This window comes from Perissodus microlepis, chromosome 10, assembly GCF_051167445.1.
Source record: "Perissodus microlepis isolate ML-2025 ecotype Zambia chromosome 10, ASM5116744v1, whole genome shotgun sequence".
Classification (NCBI taxonomy): Eukaryota; Metazoa; Chordata; class Actinopteri; order Cichliformes; family Cichlidae; genus Perissodus; species Perissodus microlepis.
In genome coordinates, this window is record NC_140470.1 from 11,738,736 (window position 1) to 11,756,479 (window position 17,744).

A 17,744-nucleotide genomic window follows, 5' to 3' on the forward strand; every position below is an offset into this window, starting at 1 on the left:
CACATTAAAACTTGTTTGACCATCATTTAAACATAGCACATACTTTCTTTTACGAGTGTGGTACCATCAGCTGCTTGGTAGACATTTTTGTAGTAAAGGAGTATAGGGATGTATTTCTGTTTCTAAAGTAAACGTAAACGAAATAACAAATTTGGACCAAAGCCATGAGCGCACACAGTGTAGTTGGTGCTATGAGTTTAGCAGCAATATACAGAGAATGCTGCCAAAATTGCAGTGATTTTGAAAAATCCCTATAAACATGATCGGTGTAAAATCAAGGGAAACTTTACGTGTTTCAAGACAATAATTATAACATGTATTTTTAATGAATGGACAAAATCTGACTTCCAGGAAAAGATTTAAATCAGACCTGTGAAAATTTGTAAATGTTTAACTTGCAGCTCCTTGTTTTTCCCACTGCTCCTCACAGCTCCTCTGGGAGAAATGGTGACAGCTGCTGCGTGTTCAGCAACAGCTGCCTTAATTGTGCCATGGTGCTGTTTCCAATTGAGAGACCGGAATTAATTTCTGTTTGAATGAAGTCACAGTTTGGTTTGGGCCCAGCCAAGCATAAAGTACTTTGAACCGGTAACATTTTAATTGGCCTAGCCCCGAGGGCCTTTGAAATTTGTTATTGAGTTTGTGTACGTTGATTTTTCAGTAGTCAGCCGATAGCACATGATCAGAGGACTACGGAGTTCTCAGTTCTCCTCTTTTGGAATTATTGTGCAATCTGCCAATATCTTCATCCATGAAGTTTCAGTGAATCTGCTTCTGTTTTCGACTTAGAGCCGCCTCTCAAAATCGTGTTGTTTTGTCATTGGGAATGGAAAACCTAACGGTAAGGAGATTTTTATTGGCTCGTGGCTTTTATTTGTTATTTGATATGAAAAAAGTAGTTGCGGGTTAAGAAAACAAAAACAAAAAAGCAAGTCTAACCCTACTGTGCTTCATATAAGCTTGAACCAGCTTTAAAAAAAAAATTTAATTCTTTGTTTTACTAATGTTTGTGTTTATATATGTCATGCATTTCTAAGTCAAATCTTTCCCTATTTGCATGTTCTTTTATTCCTAGTATATCTTGCTATTTTATCAAAGGATCAGTTGAATCGTGTATTTGGCGTCAGTGCCAAAAAATCTTGACAGAACAGAAAAGCTTACCCTCTGACCTTTGTTCACTTTGTAAGCCTTGTGGTTAAAGCTTTTAAATTCTATTTTAAGCAAACCATGATTTTTTTTTCTTCTCAAATCTAACCAAGTAATTTTGTTGTCTAAACATAATCAAACAGCATAAAATGGTTTAAAATCAAAGACTTCGAGTGTGTAAATCTGAGACTGCTGCTGACTTTCCCGGTCTGTCCTGCAGCCAGAGCAATGGCGAGAGATTATGAGCAAGAAGATGCGGTTCTCTCCAGCGCTCATCAGTGCCATTCAGGAGGGGAAAACAGCGCTGCTGTGCGGACTCTTGAAGACAGGCGACGGCATTACCCGCCAGCTGGATGAGTCTGAGGATCGTCAGTGGAGGGAGGCCCTCAACCTCTCCATCCGCTTGGGCAACGAGGATGCCATGGACGCCCTCCTGCAAGGAGTCAAGTTTGACTTCCGGCAGATTCATGAGGCTCTGCTAGTCGCTGTGGACACCAACCAGCCCATAGTGGTGAAGCGTCTCCTGGACCGCTTGGATCAGGAGAAAGGGAACAAGATGGACGTACGATCCTTCTCTCAGGCCATATTTGATCGTTCTGTTGACAACTCTCAGTTTGCCCCTGGTGTGACCCCTCTGACTTTAGCCTGCCAGAAAGACCTGTACGAGATTGTTACCATGCTCACCCAGAAAGGCCACGTCATCCCGTGGCCACATAAGATCTCCTGCGCCTGTTTGGAGTGTTCTAACGGCCGGCAGTATGACCTGCTGAAGTTCTCCCTGTCTCGCATCAATACTTATCGTGGCATTGCCAGCCGTGCCTACCTGTCCATCACCTCTGACGATGCCATGCTCAGCGCTTTCAGTCTCAGCAGAGAACTCCGTAAGCTGTCACAGAAAGAGCCAGAGTTCAAGGTCTGAGGAGATTCATAGTTATCCCTGCTCACTATTCATGACGGGTGTCTCTGTTGCTTCATGACTTATGGTTAATTTCTCCTACAGCCTCAGTACCTGAGCCTGGAGCAGATCTGTCAGGAGTTTGCCGTAGAGTTGCTGGGCATGTGTCGCAACCAGAGCGAGGTAACCACTATTTTGAACAGCTGTGGAAATGAAACTCAGGATTCCTTGGATGAACAGGCCTTTGAGGAAGGAATCCCCAGCCTGTCTCGCCTGCGGCTTGCAGTCAACTACAACCAGAAGCAGGTAGCTAGAATTAGAAACTGATGCCAACCAAAGACAAGTGAGATAAGAAACAATGAATTCCTGACTTCTCTGTCTCTGTTTCTCTCTGTTTGTGGCAGTTTGTGGCGCACCCAATCTGTCAGCAGGTTCTGTCCTCTATCTGGTGTGGGAAACTGGCAGGCTGGAGAGGTAGCAGAACGGCCTGGAAGCTGTTTGTCTCTATGGGAATCTTTCTTACCATGCCCCTTCTTTGCCTTGCCTACTGGATTGCACCGAAGTCAAAGGTCACACACTCTGTAGTAGCAGGTTGATATTGGATGTACATGAATATATCATGTGAGGTATTATTTCAATTTTACGTTGACTGTGTTGTTTGTTCCCCAGCTGGGAAAGCTAGTAAGAATTCCTGTGATCAAGTTTCTTCTTCACTCTGCATCCTACCTGTGGTTTCTCATTACATTACTTGGGGAATCGATAACCATGGAGCTATATCAGGACACATTTGCTTCCCGGCAGCAGAACCTTCTGCACAGCTCCTTCCACATGGTGTGGGTGGTCGGTAGGTGTACTTTCTCTAGTTTTAACTTTTAAAAATAGACAACAGCCATTAGATGTGAACAGGGTTTGGATTGTCTGTTTCTTAAAGGATTCTTCTGGTATGAGTGTAAGGAAGTGTGGATCGAGGGGCTTCGGAGTTACTTCCTAGACTGGTGGAACTGCTTGGACGTGATGGTGCTCAGCATGTACCTGGCATCTTTTGCGTTACGTGTGCTTATCTTGCTCAAAGGTTTCTTCCTCTGCCATGATCATGATGGCACAGAGGAGTGTGTCTACTTCACCCAGACTTGTAAGGGGAAAAAAAATCATATATCCAAAATGAATGTCACAAATCTTAATGCTCAATTGTTGTTGTTTTTTTTGTTTGTTTGTTTTGTTTTGACTATGTGAAATTGTCTTGCAGCACGTGACAATTGGCACCAGGAAGATCCTCAGCTGATTGCCGAGGTGCTCTTTGCAGTGACCAGCATGTTAAGCTTCACACGACTGGCATATATCCTGCCAGCCCACGAATCTCTGGGAACACTACAGATCTCCATCGGAAAGATGATTGATGATATGATGAGGTCACTTATATCTGATTCCTTATATTTTTACATCTGAATATACAGAACCAGAAGTATGTGAATGTTTCTTTTCTGTTTGTTTGTTTTTAGATTTATGTTCATACTGATGATCATTGGCACCGCCTTCCTTTGTGGCATCAACAATATCTATGTTCCTTATGTCATTTCTCCAAATCTTGGCAGGTAAGACTAGAGAGAGTTTGAGAGACTTTTACATCATCTTTTCTGAAGGCAGTAAAAAGTATTTCTAATTTAAATGATCTACAGAAATGTAGACTAGCCCTTACAGTTAATATCTAAGCTCTCAAAGCTTGTTGATATTATGGGATAATGGGTTTTTTACTCTATTTTTGAAGCTTAAGTTATCAGGTGCTATCTTCTGAAAAAGTGCTAAGTTGCGCATAAATGAAATACAATAATTTCTCCAACTAAAACCTGAACACAGACTTCCTGTCAATCTCAAAGGAACTCATACTTATCATGCCACATACACTGAATGTAAAGTGTACACACCTCTGTTGAAATACCAGTTTTTGTCATTAAAAAAAAAGATCCAAATAAATCATTTAAAAGTGTTTCCCACCTTTCGTGTGACCTATAACCAGTACAGTTCAATTGAATCATCTGTTAGGGAAGGGAGTCTACCAGCATGCTACATCTTGACTTGGTTGTCCACTTTTGTCAGCCTCTGAGGGCCTTTCTTGTGCACAACCATCTTCAGGGTAATTTTCTACCGGTGAAGCCATTATCTTTTTGATTTGCATGCTTAGAGTCATTGTCATGCTAAAAAGGTAAAATTCCTCTTCAGCTGTCTGGTAGACTCCAAAAGGATTTGGGTCAAAAGTGACAGGTGTACAAAACTGTAATTACCTCCACCTTGACTAAAGCCCCGGTTTCAGCTAAAGAAAAGCAACCTAAAAATGACACCACCACCGTGCTTCACTGTGGGTATGATGTTCTATTGGTGATGCATAGGAATTATTTTTGTACCAAACATACCAACCTTTATCAGAAAAGGCTTCCATTTTGCAACCCTACACCATAGTCCAGACGTAAGGAGAACACTGGATATTGTTGTCACATGTAGTATACAACAAGGACTTGCCAGTACTGGAGCTTCAGCTCTTTTAGTGTTGCTGTAGGTCTCTGGGCAACTTCTCTGACCGGTTTACATCTCGTCTTTTCGTTCATTTTGCAACAAAGTCCAGTTCTTTCCAGTGTAATTAGTGTCCTATTTTTCCCTCTACCTTTTGATGGCTGTCTTCTGTGTTCAATGAAATTTCAAATACTGTGAAAACATTTTTTGTACACTTCTTGCAACTGATACCTTTCAACAGTGAGATCCTTTTGAGGCTTTGCCCTTTGCAACCCATGGCTTTGGCTGAAGCAGGCAACTGAGTAAATCTCAGAGAAATCCTCTTAGGACAGCTGAACTTTATTTGGGATTAACCAGAGTCTCTAATTGATGGCAGCTGTGTACCCAAGAAGACTCAAAAGATGCTTCAAAGTCCTAGATTATCGGTGTACGCAACAAGCCTATTGTACTTTTGTAGTGTATATTTTCCCTAACAGATTTGTTTTCCAATTGAATTGTACAGGGGATATACTGTATACCATTAAAGGTGGGAAAAATTGTATTGATTGCATCATGAAAAAAACCCTGCATTTTACCATTGGTGTGTACACTTTCTGCATCCACTGTTCAGTATATAATATATAGACAGCTCACCGGGGGAGTCACCTGTCATTCAAAATACTCGTGCCCCATAAAAATGCACAACTTAACTCTTAAAACAGATGAGTTATAAAAAGATTCGCCCTTTTGTTCTGCACATCTTGGCAGTTTTGGGTAATTGTCACTGCCTTTATTGTTCAACCCCCTGATATTATAACTTGTCTTGTTTTTTTAAAAGAATAAAACAACCCTCACATCATGCCTGTGCCTTTCTTCACTTTCACAGGTTTAATGAGACCTTCCGCTTCCTATTCTGGACCATGTTTGGAGTTGTAAACCAGGAATATGTGGACATGCCAGAGTTTGTGTTGGCAGAATTTGTAGGAAGGATCCTGTATGGCATCTTCACTCTTGTCATTGTCATTGTACTTCTCAACATGCTTATTGCCATGATAACAAACTCCTTTCAGAAAATTGAGGTAAAGAATTACCATCCTCCTGTGTAACGTCTACAAAAGCGACCCCCCCCCCCTTTCTGGGATGCGCACTGACCGATGTGCATTTATTTTAATTCAGGATGACGCGGACGTTGAGTGGAAATTTGCCAGGTCAAAGCTGTACCTCAGCTACTTCAGAGAGGGCCTCACCATGCCTGTGCCTTTCAACATCATCCCCTCCCCCAAAGCCATTTTTTACATCCTAAGGTGAGCTGCAAAAATACAGATTTTAAACTAGAAAAACAGCCTTTTATTCAGATTTTTAAAAAATGTTTTAAATATATATTTTTAAAAATTCCATTCAAGGGGTATCTTTAGACGAATCTGCTGCTGCTGCACTTGTTCCTCTGAGCAAAAATATCCCCCCATAGCCTCTATAGTAAGTGTGTATGAATTGGATTTTAGTAAAAGAATATATTATCTTTTACATTTTACTTAATATATGTTAATTATACTCTATATGGCATTTAACATGTTTTATGCTATCTGTATTCTGTAAAAAGTCCAGTGATAAGGGGTCTGAAGATGGCCAGTTATCGTACCGTCAGCAGGTGATCACGGCACTGGTGCAGCGCTACATTGAGTCAGCTTGCAGGGAGTTTGAGGAGACCAAGAGGAAAGGTAAAGACTCTTTCAGTAAGCACTTGATTAGTTTTTGTAGAGCGGATATACCCTATATGGAAAAAGTATTGGGCCACACCGCTTAATCTTAAGTTCAGGTGTTTTCAGTTCCATTATCACAGGTGTATAGAATCAAGCATCTTGGCATGCAGTCTGCCTTTACAAACAAAAGAGGAAATAATGGATCATTCTAAAGAGGTCATTGTGCCAATGATCTGACTCAGTAACACCAGAGCTCCAAACCTTCTCTTACATTAACATCAGCACAAAAGCTTCATTTCATGGCCAGGCACCTTTTGTTGACCTAATGTTTCAGTCCATATAGTGTGTAATTTGACTTCCTGACTAATCTTGCTTTGCTACTGACAAAGAGATTAAGGCTTGGGTTCCCAGACATGGATCATATTCTATAAATCAGCTCTGTGATTTTAGCAGGTTTTCTTCTTCTTTTTTAAGTAAATTATTAATCATTAAAAAGCTTGTGGTGTGACTAAAGTGTTTTCTTCCCTCAGATATTGGAAATCGAATGACTGAGCTGAGCAAAGCGGTCGCCAGGATGCACAACGATCTGAAAGTTGCCCAGCAGTACGCAATGGATGATGGAAACGATACAAGCGATGCACCGACCAAGAATGGCTCCTCTGTACTGGGGAAATACATCATTGGTGCCAAGAACAATTTCAGAGGTTTTACCACCAGACAAGATGACAAATGCACAGCTCTTAAGGTGACTGTGCACAGCATTGAGGAAAAGCTGGATAAAGAAAAGTTTGAAGCACAGATGGAATCAGACATTCAACAGAATGAGGTGGATGAATGTAGAGACGAGGGACAGTTTCCTGACTCTGTTGTGGTGAAAATGGAGGAAGGCCGAGCTCAGGCTGAACAAGAGGAAAAGAAGGAAATTAACTCAGATGAGAAGGAGAAAGCAGCCAAAGGTGAAATTAGTGTAAATAAAGTGAAAGAGGAGAAGAAAGGAGGAAACGGTTTTATTAACACAGAAGAAACGTTGAGTGACGAGGCCACGGATGAAGAGGCAGAAACCCTAAATGAAGGAGGGATGAACAAAGAGGGAAGAGTGCCGGATGAACACATGACCTCTGCACATGCCGAGAGCATCGAAGTGAGTGACGAAAAGATAGAAACCCAAAAAATAATCAGCAAGTTCAATCACATTGAGCTGCAAGAAAAAAAAGCAGCACAACCGAGCTGGATGAAGGGAAGAAAGCCTGAGCATAATGTAGCAGAGACGCCTCACAATGAGAAGAGCAATGAAAAACCTGAAATGAAGAAAATGATTCCTTCACCTACAGGAAGCAGCAGCTCCCAGGACACGGGCTTTGGTTCCCAAGAAGGGGAAGAATCGATTGATGGCACACCAGTGAGACCTTAACCTTTGAGGTGACCTTGCTGCCTCTTTGGTCACTTTATGCAATATCTGACAAGAGTCTGCAGTTGAGCAGAGTTTTGAGATGTCCACTTTTCCCCCATGTCTTAAAAAGTAAACAAAGGATCAGCAGAGAAACTGTCAGTTTGCATGCAAGATATTTTCCACTACCTAAAAACATTTACTTTTATCCATTCATCTTTAGATTGCCAAACATTTTGTCATGTAGTCTATTTCTAAGCCCAAGGATGAAAACTGCAGAGGCTTGCCAGCAATGCTTTAGATATTCTTCATACCTTTAGAAAACCCCTCTTTAAATGTCTTGCAGGTTTTGTGCAGATCAAACAAAGTATAGTTGAAGGTTTTAATAAATGAGCTTTAAGGATGTTTGAGTGCAGATGTGTGTAGCAACTGTAGCTCTCTGGATACCTGTGCACAAACTTGGAAATGTGTTTCTCAAAACCCAGAAGCTTCTGAGCTTGCTTTCATCTCCCAAGACAATTCCATTTAGGTTGTTATGTTATTTATCAGACAGACTGCTGTTAAAGTTTTCAATTTACATTCATTGAAATAAAAGTCTCCTGTCTTAAACAGCGTCGCCTCCTTTTATTTCCATCAGGCAGCTAACCTATACCCGTTGCTACATTGTGACAATACAGGTCTCAGCTTGCTTTATACATAATACTCCCATGAGGTCTCATGCAGGAACACACTGGCTCATTAATTCATCACCTGCAGCAGCATCGGTCCCATGGCACATATCCAAACTCTTGCACTGGAAAATCACCTTGGCTTATGACCTTTTCTATCACAATGTCTCCTTAAACTTTGTTTTTGTTCTCATCAGCCCAACTTAAGCCCAGCGCTGCTGTCCAACAGGTTTTGATGTCTTGTAGCAAAATCCAAAACTTGTACGCAGTATCTTTGAAAATAATTATGCTGAATCTCAGACCACTGGATAATATTTTATTTTTCATTCATTTAAAATGCAGGTCAACCTGAATTCATTAATATGACCCACCTGAAGCTAAAAGAAATATTAATTCATTATAACCTATTAATTGGTTACCTTGGGAGAGTTTAAGTCTGTCTTAAAGGAACGAGAGAACAGCTCTTTTACTCAGTGTGATTGTTTTTAATGTACTCTTAATTTGATCTGTTATTGTATATTTTACACATGTTTGTATGGGATATTGTATTTGTTTTAAATGTTATATACCTATGTGGTATGTGACTTTTGTTGCCATGATGCCAGGTCTCTCTTGGAAATTAGATTTTTAATCTCAATGAGATTTTTTTACCTGGATAAATAAAGGATTAATAATAATTCTATACAAAACATGCATGCAATGCTTCATGATGTAAAAAACAAAACAAAACAAAAAACCCACCAAAAACCCCCAAGAAAACAGAAAAAATGTTTTAAAATCCAGAAAATATTAAATTACGAAAACTGTAAATATTTGTGATCTGAAGACATCAGCATTTATAAACCACATGTTACATCTTATACAGATAAAAATCACCAGGTGTTTCAGAAACACAGAGGTTTAAGTGACAAAGCTGAGGTGATTTAGGAATGCGATTGTCTGAGCGTAGCAAACTTCATTTAAGAGCCACACATCAGGCATTCGTCTTTGTTTGCTAAGGAACAGACCATGGCTGCGGTATTGCGCTCTTTGGTCTCCTCCTCCACGCTCTTAGCCGATTGGCCCTCCTTCAGTTTCTCTTTGTTCAGGGTGAATTGAATGGGGTTGGCAGCAGGCTTTGTCCGCAGGTAGTACATGCCAGTTTTCAGGCCCTGTGGAGGGAGGAAAAAAAAGGGAAGGTTTCAAACACTATTTGGATATTTCTCCATTTCCACCTCAATCATGAATCAGTTGGTCCTAACTTACCAACTTCCAGCCATAGAAGTGCATGCTACTAAGTTTTCCATAGTTTGGCTCAGCAATGTGAATGTTAAGCGACTGGCTTTGGTCAATGTATGCACCACGATCTGCTGCCATCTTGAGGACCGTCTTCTGGGAGATTTCCCACACAGTTTTATACAGCTGCTTCAGATCATCTGGGATCTCATCAATGTTCTGAAAAGAAGAGGGACAAATTCACATTTTATTTGTTCTCCACAAGTGAAGTTGGGCTTAATTATAGGAACAATTGGAGCAGTGAAATGGAACAACTGAATAAGCCTTTTACCTGGATGGATCCATTATGAGCTATGAGCTGATTCTTCATATCCTCGTTCCACAGTCCTCTTTCTGTGAGGTCTTTCAGCAGGTGAGGATTCACAATCTATAAGACAGGTTGAAAACACACATAGTAGCCTTGCCTTTGCTGTGCACATGTCTTAACACACAGTACGGCAGATGCATTCAGCACTCACCTGAAACTCTCCTGAAAGCACCCTGCGGGTGTAGATGTTGCTGGTGTATGCCTCGATGGACTCATTATTACCCAGGATCTGGGCAGTGGATGCTGTGGGCATTGGGGACAAAAGCAGGCTATTCCTCACACCATGCCTGAGGATGGACAGGAGTAAGAACTATGGCCACCACTTATGGTTAACGTGAGCAGTAAATTGAAAACCAGGCATTCAGGAAAACTTACTTGGCAATCTTCTCCTTTAGCGCTTTCCAGTCACATAAATCTGTTGGGGTCTTATTCCACATTTCATACTGAAGGATCTGAAAAAACAAACACGTCTTTGTTAGGTTTTGATCTCAAACTGCTAAAATGTATCCCAGGATGGTTTTGAGACACTGTGATATCTACTCACTCCTTTGCTGACAGGAGAGCCGGGGTAGGTTTCATAAGGGCCAAGCTCTGCTGCCAACTCACAACTGGCCTCCAGGGCAGCATAGTACATGGTCTCAAAGATGTGAATGTTGAGCAACTGGGCCTCTGGGCTTTCAAACGGATAGCGCATGAGGATAAAGGCATCAGCCAGACCCTGCACACCAATTCCAATTGGCCTGTGACGCTTGTTAGACCTTTCAGCCTGTAAAGAGGGACGGAGAAGTTATGTTTACATAGAGCTTATGAAACCCAGCTGCATGGCTGCAACACCAGAAAGGAAGTCATACCTCAGGCACTGGGTAGTAGTTTATATCGATAATCTTGTTCAGGTTCTTGACAATGACTTTGGTAACAGATGCAAGTTTCTTGAAGTCATAGGTCTTTTCTGGTGTAACGTACATGTTGACGGCGATGGAAGCCAGGTTACACACTGCAACCTGAGTTAGGAGAACAAACCAAACTGAAAACAAGTTCTGACAGAATAATACACATAGTTGTCCCAAAAAGCTAAATTTGTTGTGACCAGTACATCTTCTACCCCTCACCTCATCTTTGCTCGTGTACTCTACGATCTCTGTGCACAGATTGCTGGATTTGATGGTGCCCAGATTTTGCTGATTACTCTTTCTATTGCAGGCATCCTTGTAAACCATGTATGGTGTCCCAGTTTCTGTCTGCGACTCAATGATGGCGTACCACAGCTGCTGAGCCTTCACCACACGCTTAGCCCTGCCCTCCTTCTCATATCTGAAAACCAAGACCATCATTGGGACAGGTTAGCACTGGGAAAAAACAAAAAGCTGTTTGTTGAGAACAGAGTTTGTCGTGCTGATCTTACCGAGTGTAGAGCTCCTCAAACTCCTCCCCCCAGCATTCGTCCAATCCAGGACATTCACTGGGACACATCAGAGACCAGTCCTACAATCACAGCAGAAGGATAAGATTTGTTCCTATTCACCATTTAGGAAAAAATAAAACCCTAAAGTCAACTCTGGCCAGCATGGGGTTTCCCCCAGTAATCACCTGATTGGTTTCCACTCGCTTCATAAAAAGGTCTGGGATCCACAAGGCGAAAAACAGGTCCCGCGCCCTCTGCTCTTCTTTACCCGTGTTCTTCTTCAACTCCAAAAACTCGAACACATCAGAATGCCACGGCTCGAGGTACATAGCGAACGCCCCAGGCCTCTAAAGTAAACAAAAACCAAGCCATGCGATTAGCACCATTTTATTTACACTGTTGTTACACATCTTCCATAATTTATGGGAAAATCTCATCTTTACCTTGTTGCCACCCTGGTCAACATAACGTGCTGTGTTGTTGTACACACGAAGCATAGGAACCAGCCCGTTGGAAGTGCCATTAGTCTTTAAGAAACAAAACAAACACGCACCACTTTAAGTAAAAAACAAAACACTTTGGTATAAATGAAAGCAACTCGTCAAAATTTTACTCACCCCAGCGATGTAGCTGCCTGTAGATCTGATGCAGCTAACTGCGACTCCAATACCTCCAGCTGATTTTGAGATGAGCGCACACTGCTTCAGTGTGTCATAAATACCATCGATGCTGTCATCTATCATGGCTAGCAAGAAACAACTGCAGAAATCCAAACAAAGTATATTAGGCGGAAAAATCCCCACAGTATCAGAGCGTATCAGCACCCTCAATTATAAATTCTTTACCTGGACAGCTGGGGCCTGTTGGTGCCAGCGTTGAACAGTGTAGGAGAAGCGTGAGTGAACCACTTCTCTGACAGCAAGTTGTAGGTCTCAATGGCTGCATCAATGTCACCTTTATGAATCCCGACTGACACTCTCATTAGCATGTGCTGGGGTCGCTCAGCAACTACAGAGAAAGACGTTAAATAGTTAGTCCCTGATGGCCTGCACCCATAAACATGCTTATCAATAAGTTATAGGGAATTTAACTCTCACCTTTGCCATTAATCTTCAACAAATACGATCTCTCAAGAGTCTGTTAGAGCAAAAAGCACAAATTAGATTCATAATCATAGTGTATGCACAATAGGGGTCAGAGAAAAAAAAAAAGGGGTGGATACATCACAGTATCCCAATAATTTCGATATTTTATTAGATAATGAAAATCGTTTTCTGTCATCTTTGCAACTTGTGGTGACTAAATGGTTGCCCAGAGCTTCTGAGGGTGTTGAACACTAACGACTGCTTGATAAGAGGCAACTTTCCTTCAATCACTCTCAGAGATTGTGGAAGGCTTGCAAATAATCCCTGTCTGATTTGTAAATACAGATAGATTGCCAACATGTTGCCATCAGTCTGAATGAATCTTTGTCAGTGAACACAATTCAAGGGGACTCGAGTCAACTGGCTGCCAGGTGGTTGTATTCTGGTAAAAAAATTTGGAACAGGTTTCTGAGCGTAAATGCAATAATGTGAATTTTTGTCTATGTAAACAGCAACAGATATGTGATTTTTGACAATTTATAAGTTAATTGCTGTATTATCAGTAACAGATTACTTATTATTGTCAGCTTGAGCCCATTTAGTACCAGACTGATGCAGTCTTATGGCAACATGTACGGCAGGTTTTAGTGACACCATTGGTTTAGCAACACCCCCCCCCCCCCCCCAAATTTTTGGGGGAGGGGGAAGAGAAAACAGATACTAACAAAGTTTGAGGACATATTTTGCAGCTGAAAAACCGGGATAAACCACAGTGTATGTTGGTAAAATATTCTGCATAATGCAACATGTTAAACATTGCAAAAATATCATATTATGAGAGAAGTATTGTGGTAATATGTGTGTCTAATGCACAGGATGTTAAATGTAGGGTGAAATGAGAAATTACCTTAAACCCAAAGAAGTTGTAAGAGAAATCTCTGTCGTAAATGATTGACGAGTTGAGGCGCTGCAAAAAATTGAGGAAAATGTGTTAAAAGGCTTCACCAAACTTTAACTGTGAGGAGACGAACAAAGGATAAAATCAAACCCCACTTACAGCCTTGTTTTCAAGAACAACGTCCAGCGTCTCCTTGGAGATCATAGGAGAGTGACGTTTATTTAAAGGGTTGATATAGTTGTAGAGGTCTTCCATAACGTCTACACAAGCAAAGAGGAATGTCAGTTCAATATTAGTGCTGATTATTTAAGTGTTTTCTTAAAAAGCTAAGCAACTTCCTGTGTGCAGCATTATTAGTTACCAAAGATGTGCACCAGGGGGTGTTATAGTAGACTACAGGTGCTATGATTTCAATGTAAAGTCATACCTATAGATACATTTCATGAAATGCACAGAAATTCAGGAAGTTGGTGCAGAGCAGGGGTGTCTAGGGGCCAGAATTGGCCCAGAGAAGACTTTAATCTGGCCCACTGGATGGTAATGCATAGATTTTGAACTTTTAACTGTAATTTCAGAAGTTTTGCAGCGTTTCTTAATGATAAAGACTCTACTGCTATTCATACTACACCAAAGTAATTTTTTTTAAAAGATAATTAAATGACATAAAAGTTTCCACTATAGGACTTTGTCCTTTGAACTACCAGAACTTTTTTGTGCGTGTCATTTTTCATATTTATCATGTAGTTTCACTGGTCCAGTCTACTTAAGATCAAAGTGTCAGAGTATGTGTCCCATGATGTAAAATGAGTTTGACATCCCTGCTGTCGAGTATTTTATTTCTTCTGGTAAATCAGCACATATGCCAGGTCTTTCTTGGAAATGAGATTTTTACATTTTTTACCTGGATAAATAAAGGACTAATGAAACTCACCACTGAATACTTTCTTGGTCTCTTTGTGCAGGTTAGATACAGCGATGCGTGCAGCCAGGACTGCATAGTCTGGGTGTTTGGTTGTGAGAGTGGCAGCAGTCTCTGCTGCCAGAGTGTCGAGCTCCACTGTGGTGACTCCACTGTACAAACCCTGGATCACCTTCATGGTAATCTGGGCCTGCAGAAACACAAGATATTAGCTTTTATATTAATTCATCACCTGACCTTTCTTTGTCTCTCTCTCTGTCTTTTTTTTTTTTTTTTTTTGGGGGGGGGGGGTGTTAACAACTTACAGGATCCACAAAGTCACAATTGAGTCCATAGCAAAGCTTCTGGACTCGAGAAGTGATTTTATCAAAGGAAACTGCCTCAGGGCGTCCATCTGAAAAACAAACAAACAAACAAAAAAAATAACACTCATTTAATTCAGTATTCTTCAAACTCCTTTGGTCATTTGTCTGAAGTAAAGTATCCTAGCTAGCTAATATAACTTAGTCTTAAACACACCGCATATCACCGTCTAATCGACTCTGCTGCTCAATTTATTCCCCCAGTTTACTCATTAGCTCAGAGGAGGCTCCCAGTGATCAGCTGCCTAATCATTTAGTGTCAACAAAAGGCGACACCTCGCTGCTGCTGCGCGCCAAAAAAAACAGATGATAAAAACACACACATCAGTGGGAAGCCTGTGGACATGGTGTAAAACAAATTTAAAATTTCAGCTGTCCTGCTTCTATTTTGAATCCAAATGTTACGTATGTATATGATTAAAAATAAAGAAGACCAAAACAACATAAGAAGCCGGGGGGAAATTAGCAACCGGTTATCTGTCCCTGCCCTTTCATAACTCAAGTCTTTGTTTGGTGTTTCGACGGAAACACCAAACAAAGAAACAAAAAGCACCTTTAACGTGTATTTAACACACATGCACACAAAATATGCGATATTTCATTGTGCTATTAACATTTACTGCAACTTAAATACATTTCAAGGCTTTCCCCTCCCACGACTGTACCAAAGCCGGAGACCGGGTTTGCATCAGCCTCTTTGATAGAGGAAGTATTAAAGTTAGCTACAGTACCTCGTTTGATAACATGCATGATGACAAATGAAGCGGCGGGTCTCCTCAGAAAGCAGGTGCTGTTGGTATCTTCTCAGCTGGATGCTGGAAACGAGCTAAAGAAACTGTGGCGCAAAGTAGCTAACAACAAGCTTATAAACCCTGTGAGAACAATCAAGCATCACAGCAGAATCTCAAACTGAGCGCGCCAAAGAGCCCAAAGTCAGTTACACAAAAGCGTGTCAGTCGCTCAGCCAATCACACGAGACTAATAGACCTCTAACCAATCACGTTCGTCATGCCGTCCTTTTACGTTTTCCGGTGGCGTCTTTCCGGACCAAAAATCTGGCGGGATGTAACAGTCTTAGAACATGCAATTATGTTTCTACAACAGGACTGGCTCGTCCGTGCAGTTTGGCGACGTGTTTATAAACGTCTTGAAAACCAGAAACAAGTTGTAACACCGAATTTCATATTTATATGTGCCACAAGCATAGCTCTAGGAAATCTACATCTGTGTAGCAGAAAATTGATGATCTCTCTCATGTTAACAGCTTCTTCCATTCTGCAGTGTCACAATAATAAACGCTGATACACTGAATGACTTTACTGCACTTTCAGCTACATTTGACACTCTCCTAATGAGGCAAATGACATCTTATACTTGCTTTGCTGCTTTTACTGCATTTATCAAGCTGAGTTGAAAATGCAGAGGATTTTTATTAGGTGGGATGAGTATTGACAAGATTTTAAATGAGTTTGTCAGGGGGACAGCTCAGGTTCAACTTTTTGGAGAGGCAAGGTTGAGGTGGTTTGCACATGTGCAGTGGACGGTAGTGATGTGCGATACCACTGATTTCCTTTCCGATCCGATACCAAGTAAAATTCAGGGTGGTATCGGCGATACTGATCCGATACCGATACTCTGTACAAAAACTTAATGTTTCATTGCATTTCATAATACAATATATAATTGTATTATGTAATTGTAATAATAACATAACCATATTGCTTCATAATGATTAGAGGACATCAGACAACTTGTTTTTATTGCTTAATAATGCAGTATAATCATATAGAAATTTAAAAAAAAAAACTGACGTTGTGTGCTATTTGAGTATGTTGCCTGCCTCCAGCACTAAAGGACTCTGCAAGAGACGTCTGTCTCGCCCTAGCAGCATTTGTCCCTCTCCTCCTCTTCAGTTCGCCTCAACATAAGCTCATCATATTCTGTGATGTGATTTACTCCGAGGTGTTTGACGAGGTCAGTGGTGTTGCCACAACACCTCACTGTCTTGCCACATATATCACAAACCGCATCTTGGCTGTTTGTGGAGGTAAAACCCGTCCACACATGACTCTGTTTGCGCTCAGCAATTGTTGTGAGTGCACACTAGTGATGCGCGAATCATGAACGAATCGTTCAATACTCGAGAATCACTTTACTGACTCATGAATCATGATTCACAAGCCCAACTGACTCACTGACTCATCCCTGTTCCTGTTAGCAGCAATGTATCTAGCTTATAATTAAAATTGTGGAGAAAAACACAACATCCAGTATCGTAACAAAAAAATTTCTGCTCTGAACTGGAAGAAAAAAACCCTGAGTAGAAGCTCACATCAAGAAAATAGCTCCTCGGTTCACAGTAGCATCGCTCTGCTAACATGCTAACAGCACATTTGAGCTACTCACCCCCTCCCTTCCTGTGCTGAATAGTAAGCGAATCACTCAGGACTCGCTCACCCCCTCCCTCCTGTGCTGAATCATAGAGCGAACGAATCACTCACTCACTCAATAACCCCCTCCTTCCTGTGCTGAATCGTAAGCCTAAGCGAATCACTCAGGACTCGCTCACCCCCTCCCTCCTGGCTCACAGCTTCTTCTTCTTGGTTGGCAACCAATGTTAAGGCGCATTACCGCCCCCTGGCCCACAGCTCAGTGGACATTTAGATGAGAAAATATATATTTAACACATTTAAGGAAAATGCTAATAAAATAAAAAATATATATATATTAAAATAAAATAAAATAAATGTTTATTAAGCAATTTTGATAGGAAATTGCTTAATTTTAGAAATGTTTTTGGTCTTTTTTGCTCTATAAAATAGTTGTTTTCTTTTAGAATCATTCATCTTAGCAGTAGGATTTACATGAAAAGAGAAACAAATTAAGTTTGAGTGAAAATGTAAATTTTTTGCACTCTCTGGTCGACTGACTCAGTGAATCAAATGACTCAAAAAACACGATTCACTTTGGTGAGTGACTCATTAAAACTCGATTCAGTAAAAAGAATCAAATTTACCATCACTAGCCCTTTGTTTGGCCTGCTAAAATGGCGCCCCGGCGGCCACGCCCCCTGCCGTGACATCACGTTCCAAAGCCCCATAGAATAGACAATAGAACCAAATTTTTAAAAAAAGAAAAAAAAAGAATGTTGTTGTTACATTATGTTATGACATCATCATGATGTCATAACATGCCTTTGATCTGTGAATCCTTAAA

The 17,744-nt window shown here is 40.9% G+C and overlaps 2 protein-coding genes across 2 annotated transcripts; one reads left to right on the forward strand and one right to left on the reverse strand.

Annotated features, from left to right (window-relative positions):
• The first annotated feature begins 206 nt into the window (after positions 1 to 206).
• On the forward strand, positions 207 to 8,186 carry LOC146378879 (short transient receptor potential channel 2-like). Its single transcript, XM_084942007.1, has 13 exons — positions 207 to 841; positions 1,367 to 2,059; positions 2,147 to 2,347; positions 2,446 to 2,610; positions 2,711 to 2,885; positions 2,973 to 3,173; positions 3,288 to 3,450; positions 3,541 to 3,633; positions 5,412 to 5,604; positions 5,702 to 5,829; positions 5,929 to 6,001; positions 6,126 to 6,243; positions 6,756 to 8,186. Exons 1-13 carry the CDS (start codon positions 827 to 829, stop codon positions 7,634 to 7,636), a joined length of 3,099 nt encoding a protein of 1,032 aa, XP_084798133.1. The 5' UTR covers positions 207 to 826; the 3' UTR covers positions 7,637 to 8,186.
• Positions 8,187 to 8,237: 51 nt separating this feature from the next.
• Positions 8,238 to 17,183, reverse strand: LOC146378880 (ribonucleoside-diphosphate reductase large subunit-like). The gene is made up of 19 exons (XM_084942008.1): positions 15,260 to 17,183; positions 14,472 to 14,560; positions 14,179 to 14,356; positions 13,407 to 13,507; positions 13,257 to 13,316; positions 12,362 to 12,401; positions 12,110 to 12,272; positions 11,882 to 12,023; positions 11,708 to 11,791; positions 11,450 to 11,611; positions 11,265 to 11,344; positions 10,972 to 11,173; positions 10,714 to 10,863; positions 10,407 to 10,628; positions 10,238 to 10,314; positions 10,014 to 10,149; positions 9,827 to 9,922; positions 9,526 to 9,714; positions 8,238 to 9,431 (listed from the first exon to the last, which is right to left on the reverse strand). The coding sequence occupies exons 1-19, from the start codon at positions 15,276 to 15,278 to the stop codon at positions 9,240 to 9,242; spliced, it is 2,382 nt and encodes a 793-aa protein (XP_084798134.1). The 5' UTR covers positions 15,279 to 17,183; the 3' UTR covers positions 8,238 to 9,239.
• Between the last annotated feature and the right edge of the window lie 561 nt (positions 17,184 to 17,744).

Excerpts from the sequence above, each read along its gene's own strand:
- LOC146378879 (XM_084942007.1), top strand. Across the intron at positions 3,451-3,540 it reads ATGATTGATGATATGATGAG|ATTTATGTTCATACTGATGA; the intron begins GTCACTTATATC and ends GTTTGTTTTTAG. Across the intron at positions 5,605-5,701 it reads ACTCCTTTCAGAAAATTGAG|GATGACGCGGACGTTGAGTG; the intron begins GTAAAGAATTAC and ends ATTTTAATTCAG.
- LOC146378880 (XM_084942008.1), bottom strand. Across the intron at positions 11,345-11,449 it reads AGCGAGTGGAAACCAATCAG|GACTGGTCTCTGATGTGTCC; the intron begins GTGATTACTGGG and ends CTGTGATTGTAG. Across the intron at positions 10,864-10,971 it reads AGTACACGAGCAAAGATGAG|GTTGCAGTGTGTAACCTGGC; the intron begins GTGAGGGGTAGA and ends CTCCTAACTCAG.